The 16554-nt window shown below is 37.0% G+C and overlaps 2 protein-coding genes across 2 annotated transcripts in view; one reads left to right on the top strand and one right to left on the bottom strand.

Moving 5' to 3' along the window:
- The first annotated feature begins 218 nt into the window (after positions 1-218).
- fam98a (family with sequence similarity 98 member A) lies at positions 219-6278 on the top strand. The gene is made up of 8 exons (XM_052154013.1): positions 219-320; positions 1221-1369; positions 1811-1945; positions 2095-2279; positions 3580-3660; positions 3784-3900; positions 4009-4176; positions 4565-6278. The coding sequence occupies exons 1-8, from the start codon at positions 280-282 to the stop codon at positions 5267-5269; spliced, it is 1581 nt and encodes a 526-aa protein (XP_052009973.1). The 5' UTR covers positions 219-279; the 3' UTR covers positions 5270-6278.
- A 2040-nt stretch (positions 6279-8318) lies between these two features.
- The window catches only part of rasgrp3 (RAS guanyl releasing protein 3 (calcium and DAG-regulated)), a 40654-nt gene continuing 32418 nt past the window's right edge, over positions 8319-16554 (bottom strand). Inside the window, exons 14-17 of the mRNA XM_052153870.1 lie at positions 15643-15679; positions 15177-15326; positions 13533-13921; positions 8319-10759 (exon numbers count right to left, since the gene is read on the bottom strand). Of these exons, the coding sequence (XP_052009830.1) occupies positions 10751-10759; positions 13533-13921; positions 15177-15326; positions 15643-15679 (585 nt within the window). The 3' untranslated portion in view covers positions 8319-10750. The remainder of the gene's footprint in view (positions 10760-13532; positions 13922-15176; positions 15327-15642; positions 15680-16554) is intronic.

The raw sequence follows: 16554 nt of genomic DNA, 5'->3' as shown, positions 1-16554 counted from the left end.
AACAACAATAAATGAAAAAAAAAAAACACTTAAGGTTATAAAAAGTATCAAAAGTAATATCAGTATTTAACATTACATTACCAGACTTAAATACGGAACTTTATCCTATATGCACATTGATATGACATTTTTAGAAAGCAAAAATAAATGGACAAAAAAAGGCTGTTGGAAATATCTTCCCGCATATTGTTGGACAGCTAAAATCACTGTGAGGACCCCGTAATGCCAACCAAGTAGTGCAGCGACCACGGCTTCTGTCTGTAATTCAACACGTTTATCATGGATTTTACTGGTATTCTTGATTCTCTGGAGGACCTGGGGTAAATTAATTAATCGTCACTTTGTCTAAAAAATATATTTGATTCTGTTCGTTTGCTTTTCCAGCTGTTTTATAGTCAGTTTAGCCGCATATATTTGAACTCATCCACGCATGTTCCCTGCACACCGGTGTTCTGGATGGTCTGTCACAGGACTGGTTGGATCTGATATTCTGATCTTTTTCTGATCCAATCCGCTGGTCATTTCATTTGTTTTGCATTCCTCGGCAGCGATGACAGCCGTGTACTTTTTTCGTGTGATTTATGTCAGAGCTGTGATTATTGATTCGTATGTAGAGTGATTTTTTATAATTAATGATCTGAATGCGTCGTGCCGAGTCAGCAGTGCTCAAATATTGAAATATCTCCACTGGCATAAGTATCCGGCCTGTATCATCATGACCTGCATGAACAGGCCACTGTCACCACATTACCAGCTCTCAATGTGCCAGACTTGTTCACAGTTTTTACAAAAGCATCATTTTACAAGAACATTGACGATTTTACAAGTTCATTGACGTTTCTATAATCAGTGCAGAACTGGTTGTTCTATTATAAGGATGAAGACCTGAAAATGGAAGTAATTTTATGTTTTTTCTGACCAGCTCTGCGTAAGTTATCTCCTGCATTGAAGCATAACTGAACTTCATATCAGTAATATGCTGTTGTTATTGTTTTAGAATGAACAGGCAATGTGTCTTTTGTCTTTAGGCTACGTTATAGTCTTGCCAGTTTGATTGTTTTATTTTAGGCTTATAGATATGGCACTCTGGCATCATTAGATCAGGTCACAATCTCCTAAATAGTACAGGCAGTACCACTGACTCAGGGCTATCTTAAAATGCAAGCACAGTAACAGCATCTTAGAAAAGTGTGTGTGTGTGTGTTTGTGTTTGATTGCAGATACCAGGGTCCACTCCTAGAGGATGGCGCTCTTGAGACAGCTGTGAGTGGTGGGGCTGCATCTCCTGAGTTCACTAAACTGTGCTCCTGGCTTGTGTCTGAGTTGAAGCTCTGTTGCAAAATAGAGGAGAACGTTCATGCAACCAACTGTGAGTGTGACAAGAAACTATTCTGCACAAATAACAGAATCTATAAGGAAAGAATTGCCCATCAGAGTGTGACTTCTGCCTTTTCACTCTCTAAAAATTTTCCTACAAAGCGAAACTAAACTGGGAATAATAGTGTGAATTGTGTAACACTGATAATTCATTGTATTAAGTTTAGGTAAATCATATTGTTCCAAACCTGTGCTTTCTTCCATGGAACAAAAGGAGAAGTTAGGCAGACTGACCGCCTCACTGTCACAATTCACTGTATTTGCATGGGAAAAAAAGATTTAAAGAAAGTGAAAGTTGAGTAAGGCTGTCATTCTGCCTATCCTCATAGGGATTTGGAACAACAACCACAAAAAGGTGAATAAATAATGACATTTGTGGGACTGTCTGATTAATGGGATTTGGCTGATTTTGATTTGGGTTTGGCATGTGTAGGTCCGAGCGAGGCTGAGGGGTTTCAGCTGGAGATGAGTGGTCTTTTAGCTGAGATGTCCTGTCCCTATCCTGTGCTCATCACTGGAGACGTAACCAAACGTTTGCTGAATGCAAACAACTGTCTGTTACTGCTAGGTATGAAAACTGCAACATCTGCTCATTCCTTTAATCCTTTATGAAGCTATTTATTACAAAGCTCCAATCAAGTCATGGCCCAGAAGCCTTTTGTTGTTGTGTTTAAGTATTTTTCTTCCATTACTGTGTTATTTATTCTATTTTTCCAGACTTCCTGATCTCAGAGCTGGAGGCCTCCAGGATGATCTTGATAAGTCAGCCCCAGAAGAGGGTGCTGGAGATGGGGGGCAGTAAAGTCTTTGTAGAGCTGAAAGGCATCTGTATGGCTCTGGCCATGTCCAAACCTCCTGCCAACATAACTATGTTCCAGTTCTTCAGTGGCATTGAGAAGAAGGTGAGTTCTACTATTTGGTGTATGCACACACATTCACGAAAAATCATTCATTTTTATTAGGACTGGGGAAAAATATTGATTTTCCAATGCATCGCGATCTTCATTTGAACTATCTCGATCTTGATTCTTAAATCCCAAGATCTATATTTTACTCTTTTGCGTAACTCTACTACAGTGAGAGGAAATCACTTGATTTAGCAAGAATTTGCACTATGCAACTGGCTGGTAAATATTCACTCACAATTTCACTCACCAGTGATTGTGTAGTATAGTGGGGAAGAAGTTCAGCATGACATCCTTTCACTGCATGTTGAGGGTAAACATTTGGTTTGACTCGTCCGCGTAATGAGTGTCCAAAGACGATATCCACGCAACCCATTTGTCAGTGAGTAATGTCTCTTTTACTACCCTTTCTGTTCTTTACATTCAGTTGTTGATCAAATACAACAAAAAAATTAACATTTCATTCAGATCATGCATTCGAATCCTTTCTTTTTAATATGTGCTCCATTACAGAACAGCCGGTTTTCTTAAAGAGACGGTACTGTGTTTTGCATGTTGTTGTTTTTTTTTTCTTCAAATCAATTTAAATGCATGTAAATAGTACAAGTTATGCATGTAAACAATAAACATGTTACAAAATATAACAAGTTCAATGTAATATCATATTTATTGATGGAATACATGTATTTGTCAATTTCTAAAAAGTTAAAATGTGAGCAAAATGATGAATAACAAATAAACCATAAATAGTCAAATTCATATTTTCCTAATGTGCCCAGTGTGAAGATCCCTTATGTAATTAACAGCCTTTGCTGAGAGAGAATTTCTTTCATATGCTAGCAAAGTGATCATTATAACTGAAATGGTAACGTTTTACAATAAGTTTCCATTTGTTAACTTTAGTTAACGCATTAGGTATCATGAACAAACAAGTATATTTTTACAGCATTTATTAATCTTAGTTGTTATCTTAATGATAACAAATGCAACTTATGATTTTAAATATATATATGTTGAAATTAATATTAAACTAGATTAAAACATGCTGTAAAAGTATTGTTCGTTGTTAGTTCTTGTTAACTAATGTAGTTAACTAATGTTAACAAGTGGAACCTTGTTGTGAGGTGTTACCACTGAAATATACCCATATGAAACAATATCAAATCGAGTCGAAATCCGAATCAAATCAGGAAATCTGTATCAATTCCCAGCCCTTTATAAAGGTTTATATATAGTTTATATAATGTTTATAAGCAAGCTCAGTATATTATGAACTTAAATAAAATGTTTACTTCAGCTGAAGGAAGCTTTGTCCAAAGTCCCTCCATCTCATATAGGGGAGCCTTTACTGAAGAAACCTCTGGGACCTGTTCATTGTGTAAGTTTTTACTTGTTTGTTGAACACAGTTTAAAAAAAAAAAAAATTATTTGATTATATTTTATTTAATTGTAATTTTTGTATTTACATTTAAGTACACATTTGTGTCTTTCTCATCTGCAGGAGAAAATTGAAGCAATAAACCAAGCACTTGTGAATGAGTATGAAGTCAGAAGGAAAATGTTGTTGAAACGACTGGATGTGACAGTGCAGTCTTTTGGCTGGTCAGAAAGAGCAAAGGTACCAAAATCCTTTCGAGTTATACACAAGAAGAGTAGGTCAAATGTTTATTTTCATTATGTAGAAAAGGTGAAGCTGAAAAATAATCTATGATATATTTGTGTACAGACACGTGCTGAGAGGCTCACCAAAGTGTACCAGCCTCTTCGTACGGCACTAGCCACTAAGACTATGGTGTCTGTGGCTCACCTGTTTGCTGCTAGACAAGATTTATCAAAGATTCTGCAAACCAGCAGTGGTCACATGAGAGAGAAAACAGCCTGTGCGATTAATAAGGTAGGTCACTTAAACTTTTGAACAGTTTATATTTTTCATGTTTTCTGAATTGTATAAAATTTTTTGTCAGAAGATACCAGTGAGTAATTTTCTGCAACAAGAGTTGAATGAGCAAACATGTTTTTATTACCAGGGGTGGGAATTACAAGGAGTATAACGGAGCTGTTTCCATAACAATTCCATTAATGATTCTTTTAGTACCTGAAGGTTAATTGGTCCTAAATGTACACTTGTGCGTATGTGTCTAAACTATATATATATATATATATATATATATATATATATATATATATATATATATATATATATATATATATATATATATAATTAACTTTATATACATACAGTTTTGTGCTCACACACTAAAACTTTTAAATTTTTAATTTAGGTCTTGATGGGTCGTGTGCCTGACCGAGGAGGCAGACCAAATGAGATTGAACCCCCACCTCCAGAGATGCCCATGTGGCAGAAACGCCAAGATGGTCCACAAGGGGGTGGTGGAGGGCAGCACTACTCTGGTGGTGGTGGGGGAAGAGGTGGAGGACGGGGTGGCTATGATCAGCAACAGGGAGGCCGGGGAGGCCATGAGAGAGGCGGAGCGAGGGGTGGGAGAGGAGACCACCGTGGGGGTAAAGTTCAGGGGGGCTGGCAGGAAAGCTCTGGTGGAGGTGGATACCAGGTTAATTACCAGGATGGTGGACATCGAGGAGGTTATGGAGGTGGAGGAAGCGGCGGCTACCATGGAGGGCAACGGGGATCAGGATACCAAGGGGGAGGCTTCCAAGGAGGCCAACAAGGACTGGGGTACTCAGGGGAAGGTTACCAAGGTGGCGGAGGGCATCAGGGCGGAGGTGGGGGTTACCAGAATGAGGGATATTTTCAGGATGCAGGGCGACACCAGGAGAGAGGTGGCAGGGGGGGTCGTGGAGGTAGAGGGAGAGGAGGAGGAAGAGGAGTTGGGCAGGGAGGGGGATGGGGTGGAAGAGCGGGGCAGAATTTTAACCAAGGAGGGCAGTTTGAGCAGTTCTTTCAGCAAGGTGGGCACCAGTATAACCAGGCGGGCTTTGGGCAAGGAAGACAATATACTAGTTGAAAGACAGAGACAGTTTCTGCCAACTACAGGTTCAGAGAGGACACAATTCTCTGAGAGAACGAGATGAGATGCAGGCCTTTAGATTCCTGACGAATGGACAGGCATGACATCCCATTTTCACCTGGTGCCTCAGGGGTCTGCTTTACTGAGATCTCCTTGGAATGAACATAATGTGCTTTTTTGCATGTGTAAGGTTCAAGGTCTACACGATTAAGCTTCCAACAGACCATTTAAATTACTTCACTTATTTTGAAGTGCGCGATTGGGTTGCCAAATAACTCCAAGGTTAAACTTTGTGTTTCTGGGTTTGTATTCGTCTTCCTCCATTTGGTATTTTACATCGATTCAGTCTACTGCCTCTTTGCTGCTGCCCTGACTCTGAATCTGATAAAGCCTTATACTAGACATTATACAGAAGTTATTGAAAAAATGTAGTTTGGATATTTTCTAGTTTTATTTATGGAAGCGGTTCTTTATGAAATCATAAATGTTATAGATTTTCATGTTTATTAGTTCTCAATGTCAATACTGTTATTGAAACCATCAGCAAATGAATATTTTATTTCCTTTCCAAGTGGGATTTTGCTGAATGTGTTTGTTTATAAATACCAAATATTAACAGTTAACCAGCTTGGGTGTTATGGAAGTATGGAAAGCCATACAGTATTTGACAGACATGATTTGAGATGTTTTCTGCTGATTTGGGAAAGAGTGACAGATCACCTTTAAAGTTATTTGGATGATCAAATAAACCATAAAGAAAAGTGCTCACTGTTGTAGTGATGAATATTACTATGATGTTTTAACATTTGTATGATGTTATTCATGCTGTGGTGAAACTTGGCATAGGCACTTAGGGTGGTCGTGGGGTGGCATGTTCTCTGGGGTGCCCCGGGATCAGTGTTGGTAAGAAACAAAACCTACTAACTTGATGACATTAAACAGAACCGTCATAGTAGTTCAGCTACATCATTTTACAAAAGTCTAATTTTTCAAACAATAAGCTACTCTTCATCTCTCTCTCATGGGAAGTCCAAAACAATTAAGTGTATCGGTTAATTCTGACTGTTCGTGTAAATGAACCAATTCACTTGTATGTATTGTTGGAAAGTCTAAATCATTTTAGTGAATCAGTTCATTTAGATGGTTGTAATAAACTAGCTTGAGTAAACAATTCACAGATTCATTTCAGCCACTGTGTACTGTAGAAGCTATGTCCCTTTCCAGGTAATTCAGTCCACTCGCAGGCCATCTTTGGAACACTCCTGGGAGCAATTTTCTATGTTAACAAGCAGCATAAAAGAACAGCTATCTACCTAAATGGGGAAAGACCAAAATCTCCTAAGCGGTTGGTCAGGATTACAATCAAAGAACATATTTTAAATCAGCAGTTAAATCTGACATCATTGGCATCATAAATTGTTCTTCTAAAGCTCAGATGACACTAAAAAATGCTATTTCTTAGACTGACACATGCGTGTTCTTGAGTTGACTGACAGGTAATGTATTTATCTAAAAGGTTATTGGCTCTTTTACATGTAAGGCGAGACTTCCTGTTCTACATCTGTTATATTTGATGTTCCAATTTCTCCCATTTATTTGAACACAAGTGGTTCCTCTTGGGCTAAATAGTCTTTGGTAGAAGTATGGAGCTGTTTATCACTGTTATCCACTAATTAGTAGATTTTATTAGTTCAATGTGGTTTTATTTAGTATGATTTAATGGTTACATTTAATGTTGCCATCCTTTTTAAATGAATATTCTGTGTTCAATAGAAGTAAAAGATATGGCTAGTTCAATACAAGTTAAGCTCAATTGAGAATATTTTTAGCATCAAATTGATTACTACAAAATGTATTTTGACCCATCCCTCCTTTTCTTTATAAAAATAAAAACGAAAAACCTTGATTTAAAAAATTTTACAGCTCAAATAATACACAAGTTTAAAAAAACAAAAACAAATGTAATTGCTTTCATAAAATGCTTCACATTTCTGCCTTTAAACACTCCAAAAATTGGTCCCATTCACTTCCATTGTATGTGCATCACTGTAACCTTGATTTTTGCTTTTTTTTTTTAAATAAAAGATAGGACGAATCAAAATTTATTGTTGTGGTAATCAATATTATTCCACAAATGCTGTCAATTGATCTTAACTCATATTGAACCTTGAATATTCCTTTAAACTCAATTGACAGTATTGTGAAATAATATTGATTACTACAAAAGTAATCAATATTTTAAATTGCCCTTTAAAAAACAAACAAATCTGGGGTAAAGTGAGGCATTTACAATGGAGGTGAATGAATGGGGCCAATCTGTAAACATTAAAATACTCTGGTTCAAAATTATAGCCACAATATGTAAACAATGAGTGTTAACGTGGTTTTAGTGTGATAGAACTTATAACTTTACACAGATAGGGTTAGTAATATCCAATTTTCATTGCTATGACAACGTGACACCATAAACCCTATTGTACCGGTATATGATGACATTACAGCTAAGATAATACATAAGTTTTAACAGAAGAATTAATGTAAGAGCTTTTATAAAATTATAAGCTTAAAGTTTCTGCCTTTTAATTCCTCCAAGAACTGGCCCCATTCACTTCCATTGTAACCTCCATTTTGCTGTTTTTAAAGAAAAGGAGAGACGAGTATAAATACTTTTTTTTTTATGGTAATCCACATTATTGCACATATGCTGTCGATTTACCTTAACCTGGACAAAAACTTTGTATGGAATATTCCTTTAATGTCACCAGTTGTCATTGTTTATCTGCCAGATACACGGGAGTAGAATTTACAGTAGAATTAATCATATCAATTGTATAATTATATCTTATTACAAACGTTTAGTTGTCTTTAGGGATATGTTAGAAGCCAGGTGTGTATGAAATTACTTTTCAATATAACAATATAACTTTTAATATAATATATACAGTATGTCCAGATGAGGGCGATGTACATCAAGAATATTTATATGTACAAATTGGTGCTAATGATTTGTTCAAAGAGTAGCAGAATGAACGGAGATTATTTGGAAACAAGAGTTTAATTCAGATATTGTTTTGGTTTTGTAAGACTAACAATGAAAGTTTTGAATAGCTTAGTCTGTGCAAGGTTAGTGTGTTTATTAAGAGGTTTCCCCATTAACAGAAAAGGGAAGATTGGAGAAATTATGAGACATATTTGTACAAGTGAAGTTCTTCAAAGACATCATTCCAGTTAAAGCAGATTATAAACCTCTAAATCCAAATATTCTAAAAAAAAAAAAAAAAAAAACACTATAATTTAAATAATTTTAAAATAATCATTTAACATTTACATCAGAATTGATATACACATTTTTTTTCAAGCTAAATTACGTAAATAATCCAGTCAGTAAAAATCCCTTGATGTTTAATATTCAGTTTTGTGGGTCAAGGTTATTGTCACTGGCACCCCGGAGACCCTGAGATGACTTGCTCACTGCAAAGACAACCCGATTTCACCCTTAGAACCATAAATTAGCCTGCTTAAAATTTTGTAGATATATTGAAGTTCAAAATAAGAAGCAAGAACCACCTTGTGAATATGAAGAATGATATTGTCTCAAAATTCAAAATTACTTTGAATCTCAACCTTTTCCATATCAAAGTCATTTGTTTTCTTATTACAGTAGAAAAATAAACATTTCCTCAAGTAGACCACACATGAACCATAAACATGATCGGAAACATTAATCTCACTACAGTCAGCACAAGGTTCGACATTTTATGATTCTACAACAGTCTGTTTTTCACATTTTATAATGTAAAAAGTGTTTGTCATGAAATTCTGTTGATATGCTTTTCATACCCCATGAATCAAATAATATGTGTGCTCAGTGGTTAAGTCTATGAGATTTAGAACCTACCTATATAAGGTTCTGGAATGCCAGGGCTCTTGGAATCATAAGCAAGTCATGAAACCATTTGTGTTATTATTATGACCCCAAAATCACATCAGATATCCACAAAATTCATAGCTGAAAAATGCATCTAATCCTATGGGCTTAAAAACCAGTTTTTCATATTTGATCTGTTGATATACCTGTATGGTTACTGACTCTTTCTCACATACTGTACATTATCTGCAGAGACGATCATATCAGGCCTGTCCGTCTGAGCCTTTCTGTGTCTCACTGAGCCGAGATGTCTGTCTGCCCTGGATCTGGGTGTGAAACTCATTTCAGAACATATGGTGCTGAAGGACGCTGAACTCTGTGTTGCCTTGACGATGGACTAGCCGCCCAACTAAATCGTCTGACGCTTAGCAACAAAGGCCATGCAAACACCTGTGTCGGTAAAAAATATCGGTCTCTGAATTTATGTAGATATAAAGATCACTTCACTCTTATATAGCATATGTTGCTAAGCAATACTCCTGTAATTATGCAAAAGGTCAGAGGTTATCCCTTAATTATAGTTCACCCAAAAATGTAAATTAGGTCACCAATTATCTTTGAACACAAAAGGAGAGGTTTAGCAGAATATCCAAGCTGCTGTTTTCCATTCGATGAAAGTCAGTGGCCACGGCCATCCCTGTCTCCTTTTGTGTTTCCCGAAAAAGGATAGCCATTCTGCTTTGGAACAACATGAGGTTGAGTAAATTATGTCAGAATTTAATTTTTGAGTGACTATCCCATTAAGGACTTCATCCAGCTTGCACATGCCTTTTCTTTGAAGCACAGGGATCAAACATGGCCAAGCAAAAACAAAGTTCTGCACAAGTATGAAGCAAACCATAAATGAAACAATCAATCTTTAGCTCCTTGAAAAAGCATAGATCAGTTTTTTCATTATATCCACTTCTTATCTTTTGTCTATGTACCTTCCACTTCAAATCATAATGTGTTGCTGGGCAAACCCATAAACACAGTTAGTGTTATTAATTTTCTTAGACACCTATCCTCCGTAACAGCACATGCCAGAGCCACCTTAAACTTCCAAATAAAATCCAACGTGTAGTGTTTTCAGAGTAAAAAAAAATACACCAAGCAGAGCGTGTGTTGAATACACGTCCACCTCAACCCTTAAATAAGAACATTCACATTGATATTTCTGTACAAAAGTCTCCTGGACTCTCTTTTCATCTTGTTCACACACACACATCTAATTCATTTATCTGTCACAGTAAACACCAATGTATCCTTCACATCAGTTTACACTGATACTTAGCAAGAGTCTCCTGAGTTTTCAATCGGTCCATTACAGTCCAGTTTCTCAACTCCAAAGAGGAGAACACAGCATTATAGTCTCCCTGTTGAGTCCGAGACCTTTCCTTTGATGTAACCCCTCCCTCAACCCCGTTCAGTCAGCGGGTTGCCTAATGCACCTATTCCCGATCCACTGGAGGCAGGAGGCACCCCAGCATACCCCCTAGAGAGGAGAGCCCTCTGGGCCATGGTCCTGTCTGGCTCCAGGGTGTCCTTCTTGGGCCCACAGAGCGGACAAGTCAGCTGATCTGAAAACATGAGAACACAGATCAGAAACCATATTACTCATTTGATTTTAGGAAAAATAATTAGTGGTGATTGCTAAGGCGTTGCTCTTGCTATTGCTCATGCTTAAAAGGCTGTTTTACACTGGGCAAACAGGCTTCATTTAGCTTTCATTTTAATTTAAAATATGACAAAATGCACCAACTTTTCTTGGTGTTTGTTTGGTGATATTTCTTGTGTTTGCGCACACCCTGAACTTCTTGACCTAGGAGATAATCGGCAAATCGACGAGCATTGATGATTGGTTGAAGGGGACCTATTATGCAAAATTAACTTTTACATGGTGTTTGAACATAAATGTGTGTTGGCAGTGTGTGTGTACACAACCACCCTATAATGATAAAAATACACTCAGTCCTTATTTGAATCCCCATTAATAATAAGCACTGTCTCGGGACAAGCCGATCGCAAGTTCTGTACAAAGTGATGCCACTTTATACAGGCCCTGACCACGACTGTTGATGGACACTGCTGAGGGACATGTTTGTTTGTGTATGTTGTTTCTTTATAGCGCATAGCGAACATTGTAACTCTGTGTGTGTGTGTGTGTGTGTGTGTGTGTGTGTGTGTGTGTGTGTGTGTGTGTGTGTGTGTGTGTGTGTGTGTGTGTGTGTGTGTTGTTACTTCTGACGGAGTCTCTCCCTAATCAGTGTCTGACTCCGGTTCAAACATATAGGGCTGAACACCACTATTTTTGCTATCAGTCATATTGCTTATGATGTCTAGTTATCTGAAGCAGAGATGTCATAACTCCGCCCTATTCTGTATATGGGGCGGGGAGTAGGGAACACCAGCTAATTTTTATTCCCACTCAAAAATTGGCATTTTCAACACGGTATGATACATTTCTCTGAGGTTGTTCAGAAATCTGGTCTTTTTAAGCCACCTTTCACTGTCTCCGACACTTGCGTACGACTGTCATAGTTCTCCCCCTAGTGGCAGTCGTGATGAACTACAAGGGAAATACGCGCAAATCGTGATATCAGACTACTTATGTCTCTCTTGAGACATAGAAAGATAAAAATAAAATGAAAATTAAACTGAATTAGTTATGAACTATTTTATTATTCATATTATTTATTACTGTTTTTACAGTTATTATTATGATAATTACTAATTGCCTATAACAACAACAATTATAATAGTTCAGCAAATAGTAAGTAGAAATATTATTTACATAATTTAAATATGAAGATTTTGCAAGCATAGAAATACAGTTAATAAGAGATATGCACATTTAATTACAAATGCCTTTTGTGATATAATTAGGAGTATTAAGCAGATAGAAGTTGCACTGTAATGCTGCTTGTTTACATACTGTAGAAAATAACTGCCTGGGAGTGTTCCAAAGATGGCTGCAGAGTGCCATGACTTGATAAAAAGACTTTGATTAAATATAAAACCATGATGACTAATTGAAACATGATGGTTTTAAACATGACTATTAATAAAAGTGTTCAACTAAAAAGCTCATTTTGCATTGTAATGCTGGCAGGTGTGCCAACATTTTAAATCCCTATGTGTCAAGTGACCATGTCTTTTTTCAATATGTGTTCTACAAATAACACAGCGAAGGTCTGAATTTAACAAACATGGCAACACAATCCTAGTCAGACATATGCTCTGCATTTGAACCCAAAACAAAGAGACTGTCAGCTCCTAAAATAACACCCTACAGCAGATGAGGCCGGTCAGGTTATTGGTGTTACATATTTAGGCCCATCAGTGTAAGTGCAGTGGGGCTCTCGGCCCTGCAGCCTCTGATGAAGATTATCTCTAGGGCAATGAGAAAAGGGGCAGCCCGTGGAACCTTGGTGTTTCCATGGCAATGAGTGAGCGAGGTTTCATAAAAAGATGTTCCAGAGCCTTGAGAGAGGCAGAAAGGAATTAAAAACAGAAAACAAGAAGGTGGTTTATGGGACTCACAAGGTCTTGCTGCCCAAACAAGTCTGAGACTTCTGTCAAATTAATTTTGCCTCATGTTTCAAACTAAGCACCTCACCACTCTTTTCTGAATCTTTGTCATCACACAAAGCATGTTGACTATATAATAATAATAATAACATTAATAATAAATATTAGTATTTAAAACAAATCTGGAATATTAGTGGAATATTTATAAATATTTCTATTGGAATAACATTTATAATAACTATTAATATACTTAGGAACATTTATTTTCTAGTGTTCTTAGGAATGTCATAAAATAATGATGAATTGATTATTGATCGGCACGTTATTTTCTTATTTGACATTTTTGAGGCACCGACATATTAACATTAACCAACATTTAAATTAGAAGCCTAATTTGTGTGCTTTCCTCTCAGTTGGCCTTCCGTTTAATGTAGTCTGGGATAAAAGCTTTGGGAGACCACAAAGTGGTGATATAGCATTTACTGTTCCTAATACTGGAGTTATCCTGCCACACACACAACCAAAGTTGTGTTGAGAAATATGTATAAAGAGACTAAGACTATTATACAACAAGTAGCCCTTTTTACTGTATATCACATAAAGTGCCGATATAGATAGATAATTATCTGGAACATTTTCTGATTATGATATGTGCATAAGGCAGCGATCCCAAGCCAAGTGAAAATGTTCAAATACTTTCTCCTGTGCCAGCCTGATGTTCAGAGGCAACTTAAAATCAGCTTTTCGTAGATCGACTTACTAAAGAGTTTATTTTTAGAATTTAAGAAGAATTTAAACTAGGTGCTTTATGTTCAATCCTACCTCAGAGGTTTTAGTTTTGTCAGTATGTTGTCCTATAAGTCTGTTCTGCTGTGGCTCTTCGCTGGGCTCCTGTGAATCCCTGCGAGTGCGATTCGTCCCTGCTGAACTCTGTGTGTCGTTCTCCCAGCGTGCAAAGCCTTTGCTCTTGGATGCTTTGCGGTGTCGTCTATACCTCATCTTGGGGAAGGTGTGTGAGCCACTGTCAGCAACGGCAGCCCAGCCATTTTCTGGCCACATGGGTTCTGTCTGCGTGGCCTGACTGGTGGTGGCTCGCTGGAGCCGGACTGAGATCCGCTGGGCTGAACCGGTCATCAGCGTGATGGACTTTCCCTCCAGATCAGAACCAGACGAAGGTGAGACAGTAGGGAACGTAAACACCTCATCATCATCTGTGACACAACATGACAAGAAAACATTTGCGATGAGAGTATTTCATCCATATTTTAAGATAAATAAATGGCACTGTGTATTTACACTAAGGCCAAATAGCCCACATTGTTAGAAAAAGCCATTTGCACTCCACCCACCATCACTCAGATCATTTACAAATAATACAAATTGCAAATTACTCCTATTTACACTTTAGGAGAACAACATATATCACTATTTGTACTTACTGCCAACAACATGCTATTTGTTGCTATTTATAAATTGTGCAAACAGTATCTACCACCATTTACCCTTAGTGTAAATATAGCATGTAGGCATACCTTCTTTTATACTTCTAGGTTCAATACAAGTTAAGCTGAATCGACAGCATTTGTGGCATAATATTGTTTACCACAAAAATGAATTTTAACTTGACCCTCCTGTAAATATGGGTTACAGTGAGGCACTTACAATGGAATTGAATGGAAGCCAATTTTTTTTACGTTAAAATATTCACTTTTTCAAGAATATAGCCACAAGATATAAACTATATGTGTGTTAACAGGATTTAGTGTGATAAAATCACTTACTAACCTTTTCTGTGTTAAGTTAGAGCCAATTTTACGGCAATGACAATGTGATGTCAACAAACCCTAAAACCCTAAAATAACCATGAAAATGTCCATTTAAACATAACAGCTCAAATAAAACATGCGTTTTAACAGAACAATGAACTTAAGTGCTTTTATAAAAATGATTCACTTTCAGCTACCAATAAGAGTGTAGTACTATTTATTTAACACATTTTTACTATTTTTAAAAAAACTTTTGCAGAATTCCACACATTTTCTCAGAAAATGGCAAACAAAGACTGCAGATTCTGTCCGGGCCTGAGAAAAACACATCCAGTGTAATGGCACAAACTTTTGAAGTTACCGTAAACGCCACAGTAACGCTAGAATGCACATTATGTATGTTCAACTGGCCTGCACGTTGGCAGTGTGCTCGCCAGGTGCTTACATACATGCATACAGTTTGTTTCTGGCCTTAGTGCAAATAGCTGCTGCCGAATTATAAGTTTCTAGAAATATAATCTTGAAAACGTAATCAAAACAAATGTAAAAAAAAAAAAGTATAAGACCACAATTCAAGAGATTTAATTTATGCACACATTAGATTTTACTTTTTTAAATGATTTTTTAAATAACCCCCATCTAAGCATTTCATGTTGAGATGAGCAGACAGTGTTGAACTAATGTTGAGGTGTCTGTTTACCTTTACTGGTGGGCAGGGTGGGGCTGTTGGGTAAAGAGCTGTGTGTGAGCGCACCATGTGACATGCTGCCCAACGAGGTGGACCTAGGGAGACGCCGGCACGCCAAAATCAGCAGCTCACGACATTGCTTGTGACAGTTAACCCCACAGTCTGAAAACAATCAGATTTCACTTTAACAACAAGAAAATGTCTAAATGAGTACATAACACAAACTTCTAACCCTATCACTAAAATATATATATATATTTTTTTTTTATAAAAATAAAACACACACACACACACACACACACACGCACACACACATATATTGCTGCATACATGGGGCTGAGATTCTTTTTTTACTTGAAAAACAGGATGTTTAATAAATCAACATCAATGTACTAAACAGAGAAAAGAAACTAGATGAAAATCTACAAGATTTGCAGCTTGTGCAGGCATTTATTTATGTTCATTTGACTTGTTTTACCTTTGCACTTGTATCCTTGTTTAATAATCCCCCAAAGCTGATAAAGTGCATCACATGATGAAGAGGAAGGGCATCAGAGGAAAAAAATGAGAGAGAGAAAATGATGTGAGTAAATCTGAATTGGGAACAGTAGCAACAGGTTCATGCTGTATTTGAATTCATGCTTTTCTGCCCACAGAACCATGTAATAAACAGGATACTTCCACACATGTTGCACCCTTCCTGTGCAATTCAGTGTGAGAATGTGGATCTGTGTGTGTGTTTGTGTCCATTGAAAAAGTGAGAGAGCATGTGTGTGTCTGAACGTCTGTTTAAAAGAATGTGTGTTAACTCAGCGGATTCCTGTCTAACCATCTGTGTAAATACAGAACAATTTGAATAGCAGTGGCTATGAATAAACACTCTGTACTGTACACAGTCACTCTCTATCTAGCCCACAGTGCTCAGTAATTCAAATGACTTGTAAATCTGTACTGTGCATCATATATCAACAGGAAATGTAATGCGAAGTTGTTGTTTTTTTGTTGTTGTATATTTGTTTATGTAATGTATTAATTTTGTAATGTATATTCTAAGTTTTCTGAACTGCATTACTGTTTATATTTATTGTGCATTGGTTTGACTATTGTGGCGTTTAAAGCCGGTTGCCACAAATGTCAGAATCCACCATTCTTGTGTCATGATTTGGTTCTTTTTCCAACACTTGGCCTGCAATGAGAAGAATAGCACTAAACTTGACCTATTGTGGCTTGAAAAATAACAAACAAAAAAATCCAGGTCTTCACACATAATGTCACATGCCTAATGTTAGAAAACTCTGGAGTGAGAAACAACCGTGTCCGTGGTTGAGGTAGGATTTAACCTTTATACACTGCATGGTTTCAATGATGTTGTGGTAAACTTAGCTCCTGC

This window comes from Xyrauchen texanus, chromosome 22, assembly GCF_025860055.1.
Source record: "Xyrauchen texanus isolate HMW12.3.18 chromosome 22, RBS_HiC_50CHRs, whole genome shotgun sequence".
Taxonomy (NCBI): domain Eukaryota; kingdom Metazoa; phylum Chordata; class Actinopteri; order Cypriniformes; family Catostomidae; genus Xyrauchen; species Xyrauchen texanus.
This window is presented reverse-complemented; position numbering and strand designations above follow the sequence as displayed.

Coding starts and splice junctions, on each gene's coding strand:
- fam98a (XM_052154013.1), top strand. CDS start 280: ATGGATTTTACTGGTATTCTTGATTCTCTGGAGGACCTGGG. Junction 2,280..3,579: donor TCAGTGGCATTGAGAAGAAG/GTGAGTTCTACT, acceptor TGTTTACTTCAG/CTGAAGGAAGCTTTGTCCAA. Junction 4,177..4,564: donor CAGCCTGTGCGATTAATAAG/GTAGGTCACTTA, acceptor TTTTTAATTTAG/GTCTTGATGGGTCGTGTGCC.